Source organism: Equus caballus, chromosome 25, assembly GCF_041296265.1.
Source record: "Equus caballus isolate H_3958 breed thoroughbred chromosome 25, TB-T2T, whole genome shotgun sequence".
NCBI lineage: Eukaryota > Metazoa > Chordata > Mammalia > Perissodactyla > Equidae > Equus > Equus caballus.
Genome location: NC_091708.1, coordinates 46,954,539 through 46,975,183, shown reverse-complemented (window position 1 = coordinate 46,975,183; position 20,645 = coordinate 46,954,539). Strand labels below are relative to the sequence as shown.

At 62.7% G+C, this 20,645-nt stretch overlaps 2 protein-coding genes across 4 annotated transcripts; one reads left to right on the top strand and one right to left on the bottom strand.

The window, feature by feature from the left end:
• Positions 1-808: 808 nt before the first annotated feature.
• Positions 809-7,891, bottom strand: UAP1L1 (UDP-N-acetylglucosamine pyrophosphorylase 1 like 1). 3 transcript variants are annotated; one of them, XM_023629430.2, is made up of 9 exons: positions 7,531-7,891; positions 6,635-6,839; positions 6,220-6,395; positions 5,737-5,909; positions 5,272-5,465; positions 4,658-4,798; positions 3,948-4,133; positions 3,242-3,308; positions 809-2,758 (listed from the first exon to the last, which is right to left on the bottom strand). In XM_023629430.2, exons 1-9 carry the CDS (start codon positions 7,817-7,819, stop codon positions 2,675-2,677), a joined length of 1,515 nt encoding a protein of 504 aa, XP_023485198.1. In that variant the 5' UTR covers positions 7,820-7,891; the 3' UTR covers positions 809-2,674. The 3 variants fall into 3 exon arrangements, with proteins under 3 accessions (XP_023485198.1, XP_023485199.1, XP_070107022.1); XM_023629431.2 differs by lacking the exon at positions 3,242-3,308 and having other exon boundaries at positions 7,531-7,873; XM_070250921.1 differs by lacking the exon at positions 809-2,758 and having other exon boundaries at positions 3,242-3,799; positions 7,531-7,874.
• A 4,051-nt stretch (positions 7,892-11,942) lies between these two features.
• SAPCD2 (suppressor APC domain containing 2) lies at positions 11,943-20,439 on the top strand. Its single transcript, XM_001917502.5, has 6 exons — positions 11,943-12,650; positions 15,277-15,389; positions 16,020-16,166; positions 16,516-16,623; positions 16,818-16,937; positions 17,012-20,439. The coding sequence occupies exons 1-6, from the start codon at positions 12,068-12,070 to the stop codon at positions 17,138-17,140; spliced, it is 1,200 nt and encodes a 399-aa protein (XP_001917537.2). The 5' UTR covers positions 11,943-12,067; the 3' UTR covers positions 17,141-20,439.
• The last annotated feature ends 206 nt before the right edge of the window (positions 20,440-20,645 follow it).

Here is a 20,645-nt window from a genome sequence, read left to right as displayed (position 1 = left end):
CGGTGCACGAGGCGTCCCTGCGCTCTGCGGTGTTTGCGATCCGCAAGCGCGCGGAGCGCCCCCGGCCCTGCGCTCGAGGTCTGCCCGGCTCCGCCTGCCCGGAGCTTGCCCTGCCGGACCCCAAACTCGGCCCTCCCGGGGGCTCTCCAGGCCAGAATGCCCGCTGCCCTTTGGGGGACACGCTGCCTCCGGCTGTCCCGGCTGCAGCCTTTCTGGGTGTCCGGAGGGCTCCCCCGCGTGTGCGCCCCCTGCTCAGCCCCTCGCTTGTCCGAACCTGCTCCAGGAAGCTCGTCCGCTCTCCTGCCCCCTGCTCTCCTAGGGTCGTCTCTGAGGTCTCTGTTGGTAGGCCCAGCGATGCCCTCAGGCGTCCCTCCCTGCACAGCCTGTCACCAGGGAAATGGTGGCATCTGGAGGATGCGCGTGCAGGAGGGCGAGTCACCAGGCTCTCAAGCTGAGAGTGCCAGAGCCACCCCTGCGGAACCGGGTCAAGGGGCAGGTTGTGGGCCCGCCCCCAGGGTGCCTGACCCACCAGGTTGTCTCAGGCCCCTGAGACCCTGGTGAAGAGCTGGACGGGAGCACGAGGGGATCCCTGGGCAGCCCAGAGCCGGTTCGGCTCAGTGTGGGCTCTTGTTCCCAAAGGGCCCCCAGTGGGCTCCAGCCCCTGGATGGAGCAGAGCTGTGAACACCTGGTGCTCTTCCCATCACACACGTGCTGGTCAAACCTGCACTCGCCAGGCCGGGGGTCAGTCACCGCACCTCCTGTTTATCGGAAATCACCTGCGCACTGTGGAAAATCAAGAGTCGGACAGTCTTTCAAAACTCAGTTTCATTCGCAGGAGTCCGGGGTCAGAGATAGGGGTGACTTAAAGCAGCACGAGGGAGGTCTCTGTGGTGAGGGGACATCTGCCTCTCGAGTGCAGGGCGGCACAGGAGTCCACACCTGTGATGAGTGCTGCAGAGCAGCAGCAGCCTCCCCTGGCCCGCTGGTGTCCTGTGATCACCTGAGACGCCAACGCTGCAGGAAACTGCAAAGGGTCCCCGGGACCTGTCTGTGCTGTTTGAAACTTTATGTGAAGGTATAATTATTTGAAAATAAAACGTTTAAAGAGCGAGCTGTTACAACCATTTACCCAACTAACTCGACTTGTGTAGAAAAAAGGTGGTGCAGTCAGGGCAGTGAGGAGCCAAGGTGGGCAGAACCTGGACCCAACCTGGACCCAGGCCCCCAGCTTGGCTGACCCTCCTGTGCCCCTGGCCCTCTGCTTGCCTGTGGAGCAGCTGAGAGAAGAATCCTGAGGCATGTGGTTCGAATCTGAGGTTTGCAAAAGGCTGGCAGAGCCTGGGCGTGGCCCTGACCGGGCTGTCACGCCAGGGTCGGGATGCCTGGACGCAGCCTCTGTCTGCTCCAAACCGCTGGAGTCCATCTGCATCTGAACCCACCCCGAGCCAGCATCCTTGCCCTGGGGAAACCAGCGGTTTTCATGCGTGGGCTGCAGTGGGGGGCCAGGGAGGTTCGGGTGACCTGGTGGAGCATCAGGCTGCATTTAATGCTGCTCCTCACATCACAGGGAGAGGTGGGAGCCACTGTGTTGTTTTCCAGAGGGGAGAGCAGGCGCTGGGGCCCAGACCGCAAAGCTAGGGGAAGAGGCCAGAGCCAGCTGGTTTCCTCCAGCCTCGGCCAGGCTGCAGGGGAGTAGCGAGGGCCGTGGCCCCAAATATGGAGGCTGTGTCCCCCCCAGAGAGCAGGGGAGGAGCGTGAGCACCAAGATCTGTTAGAAGCTCCTGGGGGGCCGGGCGAGGGATGGCACTGCCCACCTAGGTGAATTCCAATTAGTCACCCACTGCAGGAGGCCACCCGTATTGGTCCTGCTGATTCTGGAGGAAGCACATAAAATTAAGCATCTTACGCCAGCCACTGACGTGACCGAGGCTGAGGCCTCGGAGAGGGATGGAGAGAACTGAGTCTCAGGTGTGCAAGCCGAGCTTCTCTGAGAGCCAGCTCTCCCGGCGCAGACAGCCCTTATGGAGGAGTCAGACTCCTTCTGCAGTGGCTTCAGCTGGGCAGGGAGGGGGCTGGGCTGTGAGCCCCCGGCCCATCCCGGTCACTGGTTCAGCCTCGAGGGAGGGAGGGGCAGCCCCTGTAAACACGTCACCCTGTGAGGGAAGGACACTGTCCCCTCCTCTCCTCCCCTGACCCGCACGTCTGCAGAGATGCTTCTCCGTGTGGCTGGCACTCCTTCTCACCACGCGGATCTGCGTGTGGGGCAGAGGAGCCGCCTTCCTGTCATGTCTCATCACATCTCAGCTCGGACAGCAGAGGCAGGGCCCGCTGCTCTCGCTGCTGGATGAGGATGATGCCACACCTCCCTCGGGCCCCACCCCACAGCCTTCTCTCAGCCCCACGGTCCAAGGTCTTGAGTCCCTCTGCCTCCTGCTCAGACTCCACAGCCGGGAGCTAAGCCAAGATCTTGAGTTGGCCTACGGCAGGCCTGGGTCACTTGTGTCCATGGAAATGGGTGACAGGAGAGGTCCCACCCTCCTGGAGAAAACCAGTGCACTTCCTTCTGTGTTCCACACGCCGGAAACGCACAGCAGCCTGCCTTCCTACCCAGAGCCCCAGGTTGGGTCACGTCTTCAGTGCTGGGGACCCCGGGTGGGCAGGTCTGGCAGTGAGTCAGGGCTGCAGCGCCCTGGCCCGGTTCTCGTCCAGGATGAGCGGGGACTGGAACGCCCGGCCTCGCAGGTACACCTCCAGACCCTGGAAACAGGCAAGCCAGGATGGCCAAGTGTCCACCTCTCAGCCCCCGGGCAGGGTCCCAATTCTCCCTGGAGCCTGGGAGGGGCAGGGCCAGAGAGGCTTCTAGAAACAAAGGTCAGATGCCTCCTCAAGACCAGAGGCCAGCATGAGCTGTCCCGACAAGCTCTGGCCAGAACTTACCAGAGAAGGAAAGGGGCCCACATTTCTCTCAGCAAGGCTCCCACAGAAGCACGACTCCCCGAACCCCGGACTCAGGCCTGGCCCGGCTCGTTCTCCGCACCCCTCCCTGGACCTGTGAGGGCCTCTCAACACCTCACCCCACCCCACAACCCAGAGGATCCTCTGCAACGTAAGAGATTATTTACCCCACTGGTAAACTGAGGCAGGGCTTGACTTTCCACTCACACACCCACCTCTCCCCAGTCTTCCTCCAGTCCTCAAGCCCCACCCTAGAAAGGCCATACGCAGGCTTGGGGCTCTCACCTCTCCAGAGTAGGACACCAAGGGCGAGATCTCACACACAGCCGCAGGCTCTCCACTGCCGCGCGGGCTGGGGGAGGCCACCTGTCAGCATCTGCTCAGGGGTGCACACCCGGGCCCTCTCCCAGCACCATCCTCCCCTGCCTGGCCCTCCCCGCCTAAAAGGGACCACCACACCCAGCCCCCGAAGCCCCATCTCGGCCATTCCTCTTCCTGTGGGCACCCAGAGCCTGGAGCAAACTGCCCCCACCCGAGTGACAGGCCCTGATCTGGGCTGGAACCCCCACCCTGGGATCCTGCACAGACCTGGGCAGCCAGGTTGAGGTGGCAGCATGAACAACCAGAGAGTTTGAAACCTAATGTCCTTTGCTTTTCTGGGCCTGAACAGTGACCTGCCTTGTTGTTTCCTCAATGTCATGCCTGGGTCCTACTTTTAAAGCTTATGAATGAGCCAGAAAGGGCTGCAACCCCCACCTCCCAGGGCCCTGAGCAGACCTCCAGAGGTTGGGCCAAATGGCTGCAGTGGAGGTCACCATATGGCTGGGCTGGGCACACAGGCACCTGTATTCAATGTGGGGCCAGAACAGAAGCCCTCTGCACCCACCCCCACTCAGACAGCTGCAGAGCCAGCAGCGCCCTGGGGCTGAGGGTGGGGCCCTGACACCCTGACACATTGCCCTTTGGGCAGTGCCCTGGGGCCCACACTCACCTGGGCAGTTCGGTGAGCTGGGCCCCGTGAGCATCCAGGAAGTGGGCCCCGGCCTGCAGGGCCCAGCGGTAGTGCTGAGCGAGTAGGGCCCGCCGGGTGGTGGAGGGGTTGTCCCTGTCGGCCGAGTCAGCATTCTTCAGAGGGGAGAACTCCTCCTCCCGCAGCACTTCAAAGGCCACGAAGTTCCTGGCGGAGAAAAGAGCTGGTGACCTGGTGTCCTGGCCCGGAGGCCCTGACGCTGGGCAGGTGAAGGCCAGGCCGGGATTACGGTGACTAAGTGGTGCAGGGTCTGAGAGCAGCAGCCTAGGCAGGACCCCACAGACACAATGAGCCTTTCTCCTGAGCCCTCCTTTCCATTCCCACCAGCCAAAACGCCAGACCCTGGGACCCCAGAGTGAGAGCATGACACTGTGGGAGCCTGGGCTGGAAACAGCCCCCTAACCCCAGGCGAGGGGCAGGTGGAGGGCTCAGGAGGGGGCACGGTGTCTCCCAAAGTCCACAGCCCCAAGGACTTCCACTGCCTTCCACATTCCCTGTGCTCCCATCCCCGGGGTCTGCTTCCTCTGGCCTTCTCCCTCTGAGACCTGCTCCCCACTGCAAAGGGGCACTCCCACCCCTCCCCAGCCCAGCCCCCAGCCTCCACTTCCCTTTCAGAACCCACCACCAAAACAGAAAGAGGGAAGAAAAAAATAATGACTTCTACCACTAACTTAGCAAACTGGAACACATCAAACACAAACTTCTCCATCTTTATCCCATTCGGTTTTAGCGGCTTTACCGGGTTTCCCTCCTCGTCCACGTATGGGACCTTCTTCACAGCCACGTGTGGCTTCAGCAAGGGCTCAAACTCCCTGAGAGAATGGGAAGACAGGAGGAAGAAAGACGAAGTTTAGACAGGACGCTGTGGGAGCCCCATCCGCACGTCTTGGCTTGGCCCACCAGGAGGGCAGGCCGGCAGGCGGTCGCCACAGGGCTAGGAGCAGTGGAGCTGAGCCCAGTCTCTGGGAGGGCACAGGCACCCCCTCGCACTCGGGAGGCTGAGAGCCATGCCTGAGAGCCAGGCACCTTCAGCCACATTCCTGCCCAGGCAAAATGGCAGTGGGCCACGCCACAGGAGGAACAGGCCACCCTGGCCACAGAGCCTCACACCAGCTCTTGAGGCTCTCTGGTGCCTCCAGTGTGTTCGAATGCAAGAACCTTTCTCCACCCCAACCCACAGGAGGCTCCTGACCACAGCCTGGCCAGGATCATGTCAGCCTCCAGTCACTGGCCTGGCTCGCCCCGACGGCACTGGTCAGCATTCGAGGTCACCAGCTGCACACACCTCGTGACCATCTGAAGGAAGCCTCGGGTGAAGAAGTGGTTGCAGATGTTGCCTGCATTATAGAGCAGGCCCCCATCCGGTGCGCGAAGCTGCGCAATCTCGGGGCTGATCTCGCTGTACTCGACCACCTGGGGGACACCGTCCACCAGGCACACCACGCCCACGGGCTCCTCAGGGTATGCCTTTTCCACCACCTGCAGCCCCACAGGAAGGGCCAGGAAGGCTAGGAGAGGGTGGGCAAGGCGGACCAGGGGCGGGGCTGGGAGGAGGGGGTGCGGCAAGGCAGGACAGGGGCGGGGCCGTGGGAGGGGCGGGACAAGGAGGGAGGCTGGGAGGAGGGGGCGGGGCAAGGCAGGGAGGGGCTGGGGAGGGGCAGGCAACGCAGACTGGGGCGGGGCTTGTGGCAGGGGCGGAGCAGGGCAAGAAGGGAAGGTGTGAGGAGGGGGCGGGGCAAGGAGGACTCACCTTTGCGCCGCAGTCCGCGCCCCGCAATACGCAGAAGCCGATGAAGACGGGGTCAGCGAGCCGCACCAGGATGTTGTCCACGCAGTACACATGCACAAACTCAACTCCTCGGCGCTCCATGTCCTCCAGGATCCGGTGGTCCGCCAGCGCGCGGTAGAGTCCCCCGTTGCCGTCTGCAGAGGGAGAAAGGCTCTTGAGAGGGCTCCAGCCCGGCCTCAGCTGGCTAGTCCAGGGCATGGTGGAGGCAGGGGGGGCCCTCGGGACTGGACCTTGTGCCTGAGGCAGCTCTCTGTCACTTTCCAAGTAGCCCTGTGGTTGTTCCACGTGACAGATGGGAATCAAGGCTCAGAGGGGGGAGGCCACCGCCCAGACCCACACAGCCTGTGGGCAGCACATTCTGGCCTCTGTCCCAGTCCTCCTGACCCCTGGCTAGCTGCACATTCTAAGCCAGGCTGTCCCTCCTTGTTTCAGAGTGGGGTGTACCTGGGGCCATGGCAACCTTGTCTTTCCGCTCCAGGATGGCCCTGCCATCGAAGGTCACAGCAGGCAGCATGCGCTGCTCAAACATGATCACATTGTTGGGGTCCAGATGGAAGAAGTCATTCTCCTTGAAGAACTCCGCGGTGGGCCCCAGTGTGAACTCACTCGTCATGATGTACCTGCAAGGGGAGGCAAGGCTGAGGCGGCCTTTTGGAGGGCCTGGCAACTCTGGCACACAGGCCTCTGAGAGGGGCTGCCATCAGGGTCCAGTCTGGGACCAGGGTCAGGCCTCAGCCTGGGTGGGTGCTGGGCTTTGTTCAGGGCTGTGCTGGGGTTGGGGTTCAAGTCTTGGGTGGCACAGGGCTGGGGCTACATGGGGGGACCACTTGGGGGCCAACGTAATGCAGAGAGGGCACACCAGGGCACAGTGCAGCGGGTCCCGTGGCGCTCGCCAGCCAGTTGCTCCACCCGCCGAATCCGCTCTGCCTGCAGCTGATACAGGGTCTTCTGGCTGGGCAGCCCCACCTGATACATGCCCTTGGGGTAGGTCACACCCAGGCGAGTGCCCTGCCCACCAGCCAGCAGCAGCACAGCCACCTTGTTCAGGGCGATCTGGTGGAAACCTGGGGGTACGGGGTGCCATGAGGGGGTGCCTGGGACCCGTCACACCACCTCCCCTTCACTTTAGAGCAAGCTAAACTTGCGCCTGGGACTATGACACTTCTGACAGCTGCAGGACAGACATTTCCAGATAACACTCTGATCTGATCTGGGCCAGGGCCCCACCCAAACCTAACCTTCTCCCGACCCTTCAGGGGTTCTGATGACATCCTCCTGGATTAATTTCCAACCTGGGTCCTTCAGAGGAAACACCAGGTCGGCCTGGTCAGAGGTGTGCAGCTGGGACCCTGGGCAGGCTCTCCTCCAGGAGCACCTCCCTCACCTCCAGGCCAAGAGGCCAGGAGTGCACTCGCGCCGGCGCTGTTGTGAAAAGTGTGTGAAAAGCAAGTGTGCAAGGGGTCCCCTGCTGTCAATACGCTTGTGGGCTGGGCAGCTGGCCATCCAGGTGTGCGCAAGCACAAAGTACCCTACCAAGCGAATGCGGCCGGGGGGCGGCTGCCAGCTTGGAAGCGTTTAGGGGCTCCACACCCCAGTCGCGGGCTGGTACGTGTGAGAGGGGAGGACACTTCACAAAAAAAATAAGGCAAACTGAACTTTTCCAAGCACGACCTCTCCTCTGAACTCTCTCTATGGTCAAGGCCCCCTTCCGGCCGGCCAGAGGCGCCCCGCGGCCGGAACCCCTGCCCCACCTACCTTCCTCCTCCCAGAGCCGCCGCGTCTCGGGGTCGCTCCGGCTCGCGCTGCCCACGCGCTCGGGGGGCAGGGGCCGCAGGCGCGTGGCCAGGCCGGGCGGCGGGCCCGGGGGGCGTGCGCAGGCCGCGGCCGCGCTCCGGCAGTGCTCGCGCAGCGCTTCGGGCTCCAGCGGCTCCAGCTCGGCCAGCAGCGCGGCGCGCGGCCCCGGCGCCAGCTCGGCGCAGAAGCGCAGGAGGTGCTCCTGGCCGGCGCGCTGCAGCCGGGCGCGCACGTCCCGCTCCGAGGCCATGTCGCCGCCGCCGGCCGCGTTGGCAACTCGTGACCCGCGCGCTCCGACTAGCGTCACGGGACACGGAGGGCGGTGCCGGCCCCAGCGGGGCGGACCCAGGCCCCCCGCTTCGACCCCGCCCCCGCCCCCGCCCGGACCCTTGCCGGCCGGGCCTCGGTCCCCTCTGGCCGCGGCCCCGCCTGGGCCCCGCCCGCGCCTGCTCGGAGGCAGCTGGCGAACTGCTGGGGTCTGGCCCACCGCCGCGGGCGGAGGAGCGGGACCCGGCGCTAGGGACACCGAAGCGTAGGGGCCCGGCGTGCACCGAGTCGGGGAGCACCCCCCACAGGTTCTGCTGCGCCCATGGCTCCGGGCGCGTGAGGGCTGACTTCACTCCTAATCCACCCGCCTCTCTGCCCACAGCCCTGGGGGCGGGGCACCGCAGGAGGAGGCTGGGGTCTGTCTCTGCCCGCGGCCATGTTTGTTTGCATTTACCAGACGCCTGGCGGCAGGGACAACAGTCCAGGGGCTCAGTGAAGAGGCCACAGTCAGAGCTTGGCTGCGGACGATGGACCAGGTCATCAGCTGGGCCGGTGTCTGGATGTCACCAAGGCCCCCCAGAAGGCCACCCTGCCTCCTTGGGGGCTCCCTCCTTCGTATCCCTCCTCCTTCCCATTTCTGATGACCAGAACCGCTCAGCAGAGGCCTGTCACCCTGGCTTGTTATTTCAACCATCAGGCTTTAAAATATCCTGCTGTTTACAAACTCCTGTGTGAAAAAGATAAAACTGTAGCTTCCGCCATTTTGGGACAAAAGTTTTAGAAACGAGTTTTATTAAGTCTAAAAGTAATATATGCACAGAGTTAAAGCAAATTTAGATGGTGCTTTAGGACCTAAAGTGGAAAGTCACATCTCCCCCAGGCCCACCCCAGCTAACCCCTGTTAGGGCAACTGTGTCTCCCTGCAGGCAGGTTCTGCACATAGAACCACCCCCCCAACACACACACCATTCCTGGGTTCAGAGGCTGAGCTTCACAGCCCCCTGGGGGCCCACTGTGTGTTCTCATGGGCCTGAAGGGAGTTATCTTTCCAAGGATGATCTAGGCCTGCCTCAGGCCCTTTACACTTGCTGTCCTACTGCCTGGACCACTCCTCCCCAGAATGTCACATGACTTCCTGACCCACCTTGCCAGGTCTCTGCCAACGTGGCACCTCCTTGGAGAGACGCTTCCAGGTGAGGTTAGCTCAGAGAGCACCCTCCCATCCTTCTCTCTTCCCTCCCATCTTTCTGCATCTTCCACTCCCTGACTCCCCCATGAGCAGTAAACTCCATGAGAGCTGGAGGTTGTTTGGGTCACTGCTCTGCCCCATCTCCTTAGATCAATGCCCAGCCCACGGTAGGCACTCAGTACATGTTTGATGACTGAATGAGGGGGTGTTGGATCCCAAGCCTAGCGCAGTGACTGGGCCACAGCAGGTGTTCAGGCAGTGCTTGTTGAATGAATGAATAAGTGGCCTGCGCCAATAGTCTGTGGCGGTTGAAAGGCAGTTTGAGGCAGATGCTGGAGGTGGAAGGTGTGCGTGGGAGCAGAGTGGGCTCCACACCCCAGGCCAGGGTCCATGGGAACTCTTATCACCCCTGTACCTGTGCCCTTGAAGGCAGGTGTTAGAACATGAACTCGGGGCCATGTTGGTCAGGGTGACCCCCAAATCCCACCTCAAAGTGGGAGTGGGGCTGACATCAGAAGAGTTTGGACAATCGGGACTGTGCAGCCAGAGGCACATGCACGGCCAGGAGAAGGGAGCTGACCCACTGGGCAGACAGGGGTGCAGACAGGTGGGGGTGCCAATGAGGCAGAGGTGGGCAATGACCTCCTGGACACCTTCAAGGAGCTCCAGGCTCGCACAGTGAGAACATAATTGTGACTGGGATGGGCAACTCAAAAAGTACAGGGGCCACAGGGACCCGCCTGGTCTGGGGCACTGGGAAGCCCCCCCAGGGTGACAGCAAAGCTGAAAGCTACAGAGGTAGGAAAGTGTTGGGGGCCAGACTGGAAAGTGGAAGGAGGAAATGACCAGAGTTCAAGATAAGAAGCACATGGGCCACACCTTAGTCCCACACCCAGAGCTGCCACTGACTCCGGTTTCTTCTGTACCTTCCTCCTGTGCTAGCCAGGGGCCACAGGGAAGCCCACAGACCAAGGACCAGCAGAGGCCACCACCCCCTCGGCTCCAGACACTCTGAGAAGCCCTTGTTTTCCCTACACGATGGGCTCAGGCTCACAGGGACCCTGATCTGGCCTGGGCACCGCTGGCCATGCTGTCCTGAGCTGTAGCAGTGTTGTTTGCTGTTGGCCGCTGGCCTCCACACCCATGCTAACCCCCACAGAGCTGTCCCCAGGCCTCCCCATCCCCCAGGCCCCACCCTGGCAAGTGTCCCAGCCAAGGATGGCGTTTTCGCTGTGACCCCCAGGATGAGCACCCACCCTGAGCCAGGCCTTAAGGTGGCCCTGACCTGCTGGAAGAAAGCAGCCCCATGCTTTGAATGTCAGGGCACCCAGCCAGAATTTGGGGGCGGGGGGTTCAGGTACTTGAGCAGAGTTCTGGAGGATGCACAGGGATCAGCCAGGAGCAGACAGGGAGGGGCATTCCTGGTGGGAAAGCCGCCATGTGCAATGGCTCAGAGGTGAGGAAATGCCGGGTTCCCTAAGGATGGGGGACTAGGGGTGCTGGGAGGACAGTAGGAGGGTGGAGGTGAACTGCAGGACAAATGGCTTGAATGCTGTCCTAGAATTTTGACCAATCCTGCCACTAAAGGGGAAGGCAGGATGCACCAGGCTCTACGGGGTGACTCCGGGCTCACAGCTTTCTAGGTACCCCCAAAATCCCTTACCACAAAGGAGCCCCAACCTTGAGGAGTAACCCCAGGGGAGAAGTGGACCCTGGATACTCCCTGGCCAGGGCTCTTACAGCCTGAGATACAGGCACCAGTGCCTTGGGCTGAGGCGAGCCCTGTGCCTGTCTGGAGGGGGTGTTTGGCAATTCTTTGCTGATTTATCCCTGAAGATGGATGGTCTGCTTACAGAGCCGCAGATAACACATGGGCATTGCTCAGGGGCAAGGTGCCCATGGCATGGGGACGTCTGGCAAGACCATTGGAGGAGGTATGGGGACCAGGGCAGGGCCTGGAGGACAGGCAATGGTAAGGCAGAGGCTCCAGGCAGACTGCATCTTGGGCACCTCCTTAGCTTCTCCCACTAGTCAGTCCTGAGATGGGCTCCCACAACAGGACCACAGGCTAAGCCCTGGCTCTGTCCCAGAATGATGAGATGGAATGAGTGGATCCTGCTGGAAATAAGGCAGGGGCCTCCGGGGACACAGGGCTGCCTGGCAGGCCTGAGGAGACCTGAGAGACAGGAGAGCAGCTGGAAGAGGTATCCAGCCAGAAGAAGCAGTTGGAGCAGAGGACCTTGGGAGCAGAAGGGAACTGGTCACCAGATGGGGATCTGGGGACACAGGAAAAAGTGGCTTTGTCCTGCAGCCGTCAGGAAAGGCCAGGCTGTCCCAAGGGGCCAGTGGAGGAGCTAGAAGCGGTGGGGACAGAGAGGCCTCTGTGAGCGGAAGCGCCCAGCTGGCTGGAACCCACAATCCTCTTGGGGCCCGCCTGGCGCAAGAGAAAGGGGCCCCAGAGTCGGCGGTGCCTGTGCCAGGGGACCCTCAGCGAAGAGTGCCGGGGGAGCTAGAGGGAGAAGGTGGACCCTCGGAGCGGGTACGCTCCGCATCCTTGTCCTACGAGGCCACCTGGGGACAGGTTTTCATCAGGGGGCCAGGCTTCGCCCCTCGGAGGGGTGGGCAGGGCAGTCAACCCCAGAAAGGGCTGATCTGCGGCGAGAGGCCTGGTGTGGTCGGGGTGGGGAGCAGAAGGGGGTCCGTGAGGCCGGGAGCGAGGCAGAGGTGGGGGATCCCGCCCCCCGCCAGCGCTGGGACCGCGGTCCCTCTCAGCACCGCGGCGGGAGCGCGCCGGGCGCTGGCCCCTCGGCCGGAAAATCAAACCTGGCTGGCGACCTCTCAGCCAATCGGGGAGGAGATGGGCCAGCCTCAGCCAATGGCCGCCGCGAATGCTAATGAGGGGTTGACGCCACGAGGAGGCCCATTCAAAAAGTAGCAGCTATTGTAGCGGCCGGTTGCGCGCGCCGGCCGGGCCCCGCCGTCCAGCCGCGCGGGGACCCAGCCCCGGGCGCGCCCAGGACGGAGCCCGACCAGCGGGCGCCCATGGCCGGAGCCGCGATGGCCGAGCCGGGCCGCGGGCCGCCCGCCGCACCCGCGCCGGGCACCGAGGGGCTGCCGCGCGCCTTCCTGCAGAGCCTGCGCACCCTCTTCGACATCCTGGACGACCGGCAGCGGGGCTACGTGCACCTGCGCGAAATCGAGTCCCGCTGGCAGGGCGCCGACGCGCGCGAGCTGCCCCGCGGCGTGCTCGAGGGCCTGCGCCAGGTGGCCCCGGCCAGCGGCTACCTCACCTTCGAGCGCTTCGTGGCCGGCCTGCGCACCTCGCTGCTGAGCGCCGACGGCGGCCCGCGGGGCCAGGCGCGCGCCCCGGCCCGGGGAGGCTGCCCGGCGCGGCCCGGGGGCCAGCTGCCGCCGCAGCGCCTGGTGTTTGCACCGGCCGACGAGCCGCGGACGGTCCTGGAGAGGAAGCCTCTGCCGCTGGGCGCGCGCCCCTCGCCGGCCGGCCCAAGCGGCGCGACCCGGATCCTAGAGAAGCTGTGCTGCCAGGCCGAGGCGGCGCCCGGCCCCGCGGAGCCCGAGCGGCCCCAGGGGGCGGCGCTGGAGCGGAGCCCAAGCGCGGACGCTGGTGAGTGTCGGGCAGCCCCTGGCCTCTCCCAAGGCCAGAGCCTGAGAGGGATTGCCTGCGCATCTCCCACCAGGGCCGGCGGACGGGGCGGGCAGCTCTTCCTGAGCCTGGAACGCGCCTTGCGACCTGGAGAGAAAGAGGCCTCGTGCCTGTCCTGGAGTGCTCAGGGACCAGGAGGCAAGCCAGCCCCTCCTCCGACACAGCGTGAGGCTACCAGGGCCAAGGGGCTGGGGTGACTCGGGAAGCCACACCAGGAACCCGCCCTGTGTCAGTCCTGAGTTGGACACTGGGGACCTCTACGTGGCGTGAGGAGGCTCTCCACCTCCAATACCTGCCTCACACCTGGGACCACCTGGGCCCTCTGGCTCATCTCTGGTTACTGCTTAGACACAGTTGGCTTCCACTAGTGCAGATGAGAGAGGGCCCCCCAGACTGGCAGGGGCCCTTGCTGCTTTCTTGGGTCCTTCTCCGTCTGACAGCTTGGCCAAGAGGGTGGACCCACTGTCCCCCACCGAGGCCGGGGTAGGCAGGAGCTGTTGGGGGTGGTCCAGGAGGACGTGGCCCAGGTGCCAGGAAGAGCAGAGCGGTGGGTGGGTCTCCAGCCCAGTCTTCGAGGCCTGTGGGGCTGTGCCGCCACTGACACCTGGGAGGGACACAGACCACAGCCCCTGGGGATGGCCGGCAGGCTCCTCTTCTGGCTTCCGGTCCAATTGGCAGAGACAGGAGATGGCTGAATGGTCCCCTGTTTGTCCCCCCAGTGCCTGCCCTGGGAACAGGACCTGCATTATGGCTGGGGGCGGAGCCAGGCCGCTCAGCTCATTCAGCCTACACACATGCCTGCCAGGTGCAGGCCTTCCACCCACGGCAGCTGCCAGCCCTTTTTGTGCTGCCCACCACTCTGCCAGCCTAGCTGGACCTCCCCACCCCCACCCCATCCAGCCTCAGGCATGTTCCCCAGCCCCATGAGGGCCACTTGGAGTCTTAGTGGCCCCTGGCTTCCCTGGTGAGCTGATCCAGGCTCTCCCTGCTCCTCACTGCCCAGCCTCCCTGTCCCCATGGTGTGTGTGAGGGGAGCTTCTGGATGTCGCTGGCCTAGAGCACTGGGCCACTGCCATCCATGTGACTGCACACAGTTGGAAATCAGCCATGGGATCGGGGTTTGGAGGCCTCAGGCCTGTGGTCCAGGCCTGCTCTGCCACTGGGTCAGTTAGTGCACCCCTCTGAGGGCCAGGCATGTGGCCATGCCCACCCGGGGGAAGCATCAGCACGGATTCCTCTGTAAGCCTCAGGCCGTGGCTCTCACTGTCACCTTTTACAGGCAGAGGCCCAGAAAAGGGGTGTGGCATGCTCTTGAGGTACCAAATCTAGAGCTCCAAGACCTCCCATCTCCCCAGGAAGAGAAAGCCACGCATACACAGAGGCCCCCACAGATCCAGGCCCTCCTTCCTTGTCCCCTTTTGGGGCTCAGTATGCACCCCAGGCTGGCCAGGCGCCGTAGGTAGACTGCTAGCTCAGTCGTCCAGCTGGATGTCAGGTGCCGTCACTGGGAACCCAGGAGCTGCCCTGCAGACTTGATAGTAAAGACCAGGCCCAGGTCTTCCGGGGGCCCCCCTCTGTCTGTACCTTCTCTGCCGGCTGCACAGCAGGTTGGAACATGAACTCTGGGCCTGCTTGGAGCCTGTCTGCTAGGTCTGGCTGGCAGCCCACATAGCCACCTGGTGCCAACTCTCTGGGCATGTCCCTGCCAGGCACACCTGCACCCCCTTCTTGCATCACCTGCCCACTCCCATTGCCAGGTGCTGGGGGCATGGCCTGCGAGGGTGAGCCTGGTGCCGGGGACAGGGCTAGAGAGCCAGGGGTGCCCTCCCCCACACCTGCACCCACTCCTCCCCTCCTGGGCAGCCCTGTGCATACTCCCATGTCCCCCGAGGAAGCCACTGGCCCTCCTGGAGGCTCCCACAGGGAAGTGCCTGGCTTTCCAGCCCCAAGCAAACTGCAGGTGGACACATGTGCTGTGGGAACTCCTAAGTCACCTGCTGAGTGCACTGTGTTTGCACTTCTGTGGGGACTAACTTTATACCATGATCACCTTCCTGGGGAAAGTTAGGTCTCACCAGCCATGCCCCACATTTCACCTCCTTGAACCCCAGTTACCCTTAAGGGCCCGTGCAGATAAGGAGAGGAGTCGGGAGGACCAGCAGCCCCGCTCGCTAGCTTCGTATTCAGCAGCCTTTGAGCCCCCAAGGTGTGCCCGAAGTATTCTAGGCACTGGGGGCGCCCCGACAAGCCGGATGAAGCCCCTGCCCTCAGGGAGCTCACACCGGAGTGTGTGTGCATGTGTGGGGTGTCAGCAGCCACATGGCCCTCCCCAAGGCAGGTGCGAGGGGAGCTGGTGGGGGACCAGACCCCAGCTAGGCACAGAGGTGAGGTATGGGCCAGGCTAGGCCGGTGCCCGCACCCCCAGGGCTGGACTGAAATGGGGTGGCAGAGGCCCTGAGTTGCTGATGACCCCATAGGCATGCATTGCTGGGGTTGGTTGTATGGGGGCATCTGAGACGGACCTGGAAGCCAGGCCTTGTCGGGGGGTTGAGCTTGACCAGGCAGTCCCTCGCCTCTTCTGCTGCAGGTGCAATGGCCTGCAGGGCCCGGGAGCTAGGTGTGGGGGACTCCCAGCGGGCCCCCCGTGCTCGAGGGGAGCGTCGGAGGCACACCATCACCAACGGTGTGGACTGTGATCTGGTGAGTGGGGCCCTGGGGCTCTGAGGGACTCTCTGTCTTGCCTGGAATTGGACTCAGCCCCCACAGTTGGTCTCCTGGACCACCCCTCTGCCTGGGAGAGGGCAGCCAGGCTTGGGTTCTGGGGGGCCTATGGTAGGAACACCAGTCAGTTCTAAATGTGCCTCCTCACCCGGCTTGAATCCACCTGAGGGACGGCCCGGGGTCAGGTCAAGAAGTCTTCTAGGGGGAAGGTGGCCTGGGTGTGCCGTGGCAGTGGGCTCGGCCCGTCCTCAGCAGTGCCCTCCGCACCTGCTTCCTGAGGCTCACCTCTGCCAGCTAAGCCCCGTTCACCAGCCGCGTGCTCACCGCTCACCAGAATGAGTGGGGCTCTGAGCTGGGGACAGCCACCTGTTCCCCTGGGGAAGCCTGTGTGGAGGGGCTAAGGGAGCCCAGGACCCTCCTGGGAGGAGGGATGGGGCTGTGCCCCCCAACGCAGAGGCATGCAGGGGCTCACTTGCGCAGGTGTGTGCACGTGTGTGCCTGTGTGGGCTGGTCTGAGTGCACGGCTGTGGCTCCCGGCACACATACGTGGGCGCACAGGCGTGTGCTGCACGTGTGCTCGTTGGCATGTGTGTGTCCTGTGTGTGGCAGCTGAAGCAGATGAAGGAGCTGGAGCGGGAGAAGGAGGTGCTGCTGCAGGGTCTGGAGATGATGGCGCACGGCCGGGACTGGTACCAGCAGCAGCTGCAGCACGTGCAGGAGCGCCAGCGCCGCCTGGGCCAGAGCAGGGCCAGCACTGTGAGTGACACTGCCTGGGGTCAGGCTGTCCCCAGACAAAGGGACCCTTACCCCCGCCATGCACACACACAGTGACCACCCACCTAACCCCAACCACCCCGGGCGGGTGTAGGCCTGACCCATTCACCCAGGGTGCCAGGCCATCCCCTGCTGTGATGTCCCCCCAGGACCTGAGGTGCCCTAGGGCGGATGTCCCCCACCGGCAACACCCCTGGGCTCCCCCTTGGCTCTGAGCAGTAACTTCAGGGGGTCATCCGTGGGGAGTGCCATCTGGGGGACCCATCCAGGCACAGTGGCTGACCTGGGCTGGCCCTGCTCTCTGATCACCCCTCCCCTGCTTTCCTCCCAGGACTTTGGGGCTGAGGGGAGCCCCCGCCCGCTGGGGCAGCTGCTGCCCAAGGTACAGGAGGTGGCCCGGTGCCTGGGGGAGCTGCTGGCTGTGGCCTGTGCCAGCAGGGTGAGTGTCCCATGGACCACCCAGGGCCCAGGCCCAGCTTGGGGCCACCCCTCACCCTTGTCCTAGAGGCTGTGCTGGGGAATGCCGGGCCTGCCTGACCGTGCCCCCCCGTAGGCTCTGTCCTCGTCCTCGGGGCCCCCGTGCCCTGCCCCGGCCCCCGCCTCACCCTCGGCTCCCGGCGTGCCCTCCCGTAGGCTCTGTCCTCGTCCTCGGGGCCCCCGTGCCCTGCCCCGGCCCCCGCCTCACCCTCGGCTCCCAGCTGGCAGCAGCAGACCATCCTCATGCTGAAGGAGCAGAACCGGCTCCTCACCCAGGTGAGCTGTGGGGAGAGGTGTGGGGCGGGGGGCTGCAGGCCCCACAGGCCCTGACCATCCTCCCGCCTGCCCAGGAGGTGACCGACAAGAGCGAACGAATCACGCAGCTGGAGCAGGAGAAATCTGCCCTCATCAAGCAGCTATTTGAGGCACGTGCCCTCAGCCAGCAGGACACTGGGCCTCTGGACTCCACCTTCATCTAGCTGCCACAGGCACGGACACAGACACTGGGCCCCTCAGCCCGGCCTGGCACTCAGCCCCGGGTGGGTACCCCCTTGACTCCACCTCTCAGGCTGAAGACCACCCGGCCGGCCTGGACACAGCCCTCCCTCCTCTCTTCCCATCTGGGGTGCCCCAGACGCCCCCAACCCCAAGTGGAGCCAGCAGGTGGGCTGCTCCCTAGATGTGCTGCAGCCCGGCACGCTGACTTGGTCCTGGCCTCCCAGGCTGGACTGGGGCGGGGCTTCATCCTGCCGACACAATCTGAAGCTGCTACTGCCACTGTCGGTCGACAGTGGGGGCCCCTCCTCGTGTTTACCGGATCTCGGGTAGCCCTGGCAGGCTGGGCTTGTCGGGAGCCCGCCCACGTTTACAGTTGGCCTGCCTCTTGGACCTGGGGTCTCCAGGAAAAGGTACTGGTCACACTAGGCTGCACTCCTGAAAGCGGCCAGCAGAGGGTGCTGCGTGCACTGTCATAGGCCCTGCCTGGAGCCCCCACCGCAGGTCTCAGATGGGGGCCGGCAGGAGGGGACTCTGGGATGGGCTGGGACACCCGAGGGCCCAAGGGCATCTTCCCTCAACCCAGGGCACCCACATTAGGGGGCCGCCCCTCAGCGGGGGAAGATGGTAGGGGTGGGAAATGGCCTCTAAGAGGAGGGTCTGCCTGCGTGGAGTTCTGGGGGAGCTCCCCAGGATGGTGGTCAGGGTTCATGCCTGGGCCAAGGCTGCTTACCCCCTCCCCACAGACCTCAGACCCTAAACCAACTTGGGTTAGCTGTCATCCCTCCTGGCCAAGACTCCACAGAGCAACATGTGACCCAGGCTCAGGGCCTGTGCCCGCAAGGCCACGTGAGCAGGCTATGGTCACGGGGTGGCTCCTGGGACCATAGCCACCTCCTATAGGCCAAGCACCCCCACCACAGCCCACCCAACTGATTGCCCAGGTACGGGGGCCTCTCACACCTCCACCCCCCAACCCCTAGTTTGGCCCCAGGTCTGGGCTGGGAGAGAACACTTCCGCTCAGCCATGGAAAAGGGGAACCACAGAGCTCAGGAAAAGGCTGGGAGACACCTGCTCAGCTGGGCCTGCTAACGGCACCTCCACCCCAGGAGAGGCCCAGTGCTCTGTGCTGCCATCCCCACGGGGACCCCCAAGGCAAGGGCACAGTGACATCAAGGACAGGTTATGAGGGAGAGGGCCGCAGATGCGGGGGGTGGGCATGCATGGGGCACAGGAGCACACCTGGAGAGGTTGGGCGCAGCCCTGGAAGACACCCCGGCCACAGGGAAGGGATCCTGGCTGCAGGCCAGGTGCTCCCTTCCAGCCCCAGCTCTGTGCTAACCTGCCAGCAGCAACCTGGACCAGCCACTGACCCTACTGCGCTCAGGGCCTGGGGGGCGAGCATCCCAAGTCAGGCCCAAATCAGCCCAGTGTGCACACGGCCCTCCTCGGAGGATGGGTGTGGGTTCTCCTAGGGGCCTGAGACCCTATACCACCCCCCAGCCTAGACCTCCTGGGCAGGCTCCCTGGGAGGGGAAACAGGAAGAGGAGCAGGCCCTAAAGGGCAAGATAGCCTCCAGCACCCAGCAGACCTGTGGTGCAGTGGTTAGACCACTGCCAGCCAGGAGAGATCCTCCCAATCGTCAGGGTGGGGCCTACCTACCAGGACCTCCCCAAATCTGCCACTCCCCTTCCATCCCACAACCAGTCCCCCCACACCAGCCCAGGCCCCAAGCCCACCCTCACTAGGAGTCCCTCTGCTCACAGGTTCTCCAAACACAGCCCCCGACATTTCCAGAACTGAAAACTGCACCTTCCTCTGCCCCTGACTCTTCCATGACCCCATCACTCAGAGCAAATCCAGGCCCCAAACAGTGTGGCCTCCACAGGCCCCACCTGAGTCCCTCCAGTAGCCCGGGCTGCAGCTGAGCAGAGCCTTTCCCATCTCTGGGCTTTGTCCATGCTGTTCCTGCCATTCCTGCCTCATGGAGCTTGATCCTACCAGCCCTTGTCCCAGCCCTCCAGGCAGACAAGCAGTGAAGGAATCTGCAGAGGCCACAACAGGGAAGGTGGTGCCTTGGGGCAAGCAGGGGGTGGCCAGCGTTCCCCTGAGGGTGTCTGCCAGGCCTGGGGCATCCTGCTTTCCCTCTGATGTCTTCACAGAACTTGGGAGGCAGGAGATGGAACATAGTGTCTGCCCAGGCTGACTTTCATCAGAAAACCTCACAACCTTCAGCTGCAGGGTGGATGTGAAAGGAGCTGGCTAAGCAGAAGGCGACTGAGGAGAGGGCCCTCTCAGCCCTGGTGTTCCGTGCAGGGTGGAAAAACATGTCCTCTTCGTTTGCAGCCTGAAACCAGGCTACCCGTCTCACCCTAGAGACCTCAGGGGAGAATTTTAAGTGGCCCCAGGTTGGCAGGGCCTGCGTGAGTGGCAGAAGCAAACACTCATCCTCTTGAACAGGCTCTCAGCCTCACAAGAGGGATGTCTGGGGCAGAGGAAGTCTCTGTGGGACTCAGAGTAAGCCCCGTGCACTGTAGGACGTTTGGCAGCATCCCTGGCCTCTATCCAGCAGATGCCAACAGCACACACACACACTCTCAGTTGTGACAACCAAAATGTCTCCAGGCATTGCCCAATGTCCTGGGAGGGGGGGTCGCCCAGGTTGCGAATCTAGAAGGATGCAGCTTCACGAAGCCTCAAGGATTCGATGTCAATCAAGTTCTGAAGAAAATGAGTACCTCCAGGTTAAAAATTGTGGACACATACCACAAGGAAATAATCCACCATGAGGGCCAGCAGAAACAAGAGATGGGTTCTGTAGACGTTCCAGATACTGGAATTATCAGATAGAGAATATAACTATGTTTTATCTAAAGGAATAAAAGATCCTTGAAAATATGAACAAGGAATAGTCTTTATAGTTTTTTTTTTATTTTTATTTTTTTTGCAGAAGATTAGCCCTGAGCTAACATCTGCTGCCAATCCTCCTGTTTTTGCTGAGGAAGACTGGCCCTCAGCTCACATCCATGCCCTTCTTCCTCTATTTTATATGTGGGACGCCTGCCACAGCATGGCTTGACAAGCAGTGCCTAGGTCCGCACCCGGGATCCGAACCAGTGAACCCTGGGCCACTGAAGTGGAGCACGCAAACTTAACTGCTGTGCCACCAGGCCAGCCCCTATAGTTTCTTATTCTATAACAAACTATAATCTTTTATTCTGTGAAAGTGACCAATAAAGGATGAAAAAGAATCAAATACAACTTCTAAAAATTAAAAAAAATGTAATTAAAAACCCAAATGGACTAAACTTCAGGTGAAAATTTTCAGCACAGCTGAAAAGAGATTTAGTGAATTGAAAGACAGAGCTTAGGAAATTACCCAGAATACAGCCCAGAGAGACTGAGAGATGGGGACCATGCACGAGAGGTGAAGAGTCTTGAAGGATAGATAGATAGGGCTGTTTAGCATCTGGCTGGATTTCCTGAA

What these genes read in the sequence shown, in the direction of transcription:
- UAP1L1 (XM_023629430.2), bottom strand. Translation starts at nt 7,819, where the DNA reads ATGGCCTCGGAGCGGGACGTGCGCGCCCGGCTGCAGCGCGCCGGCCAG. An exon ending in ACCCGCTGCACTGTGCCCTG is followed by an intron (nt 6,396 to 6,634) that starts GTGTGCCCTCTC and finishes CTCCCCTTGCAG; the next exon opens with GTACATCATGACGAGTGAGT. An exon ending in TGGTGTCCTACTCTGGAGAG is followed by an intron (nt 2,759 to 3,241) that starts GTGAGAGCCCCA and finishes GCCTGTTTCCAG; the next exon opens with GGTCTGGAGGTGTACCTGCG.
- SAPCD2 (XM_001917502.5), top strand. Translation starts at nt 12,068, where the DNA reads ATGGCCGGAGCCGCGATGGCCGAGCCGGGCCGCGGGCCGCCCGCCGCA. An exon ending in ACGGTGTGGACTGTGATCTG is followed by an intron (nt 15,390 to 16,019) that starts GTGAGTGGGGCC and finishes TGTGTGTGGCAG; the next exon opens with CTGAAGCAGATGAAGGAGCT. An exon ending in GCCAGAGCAGGGCCAGCACT is followed by an intron (nt 16,167 to 16,515) that starts GTGAGTGACACT and finishes CTTTCCTCCCAG; the next exon opens with GACTTTGGGGCTGAGGGGAG.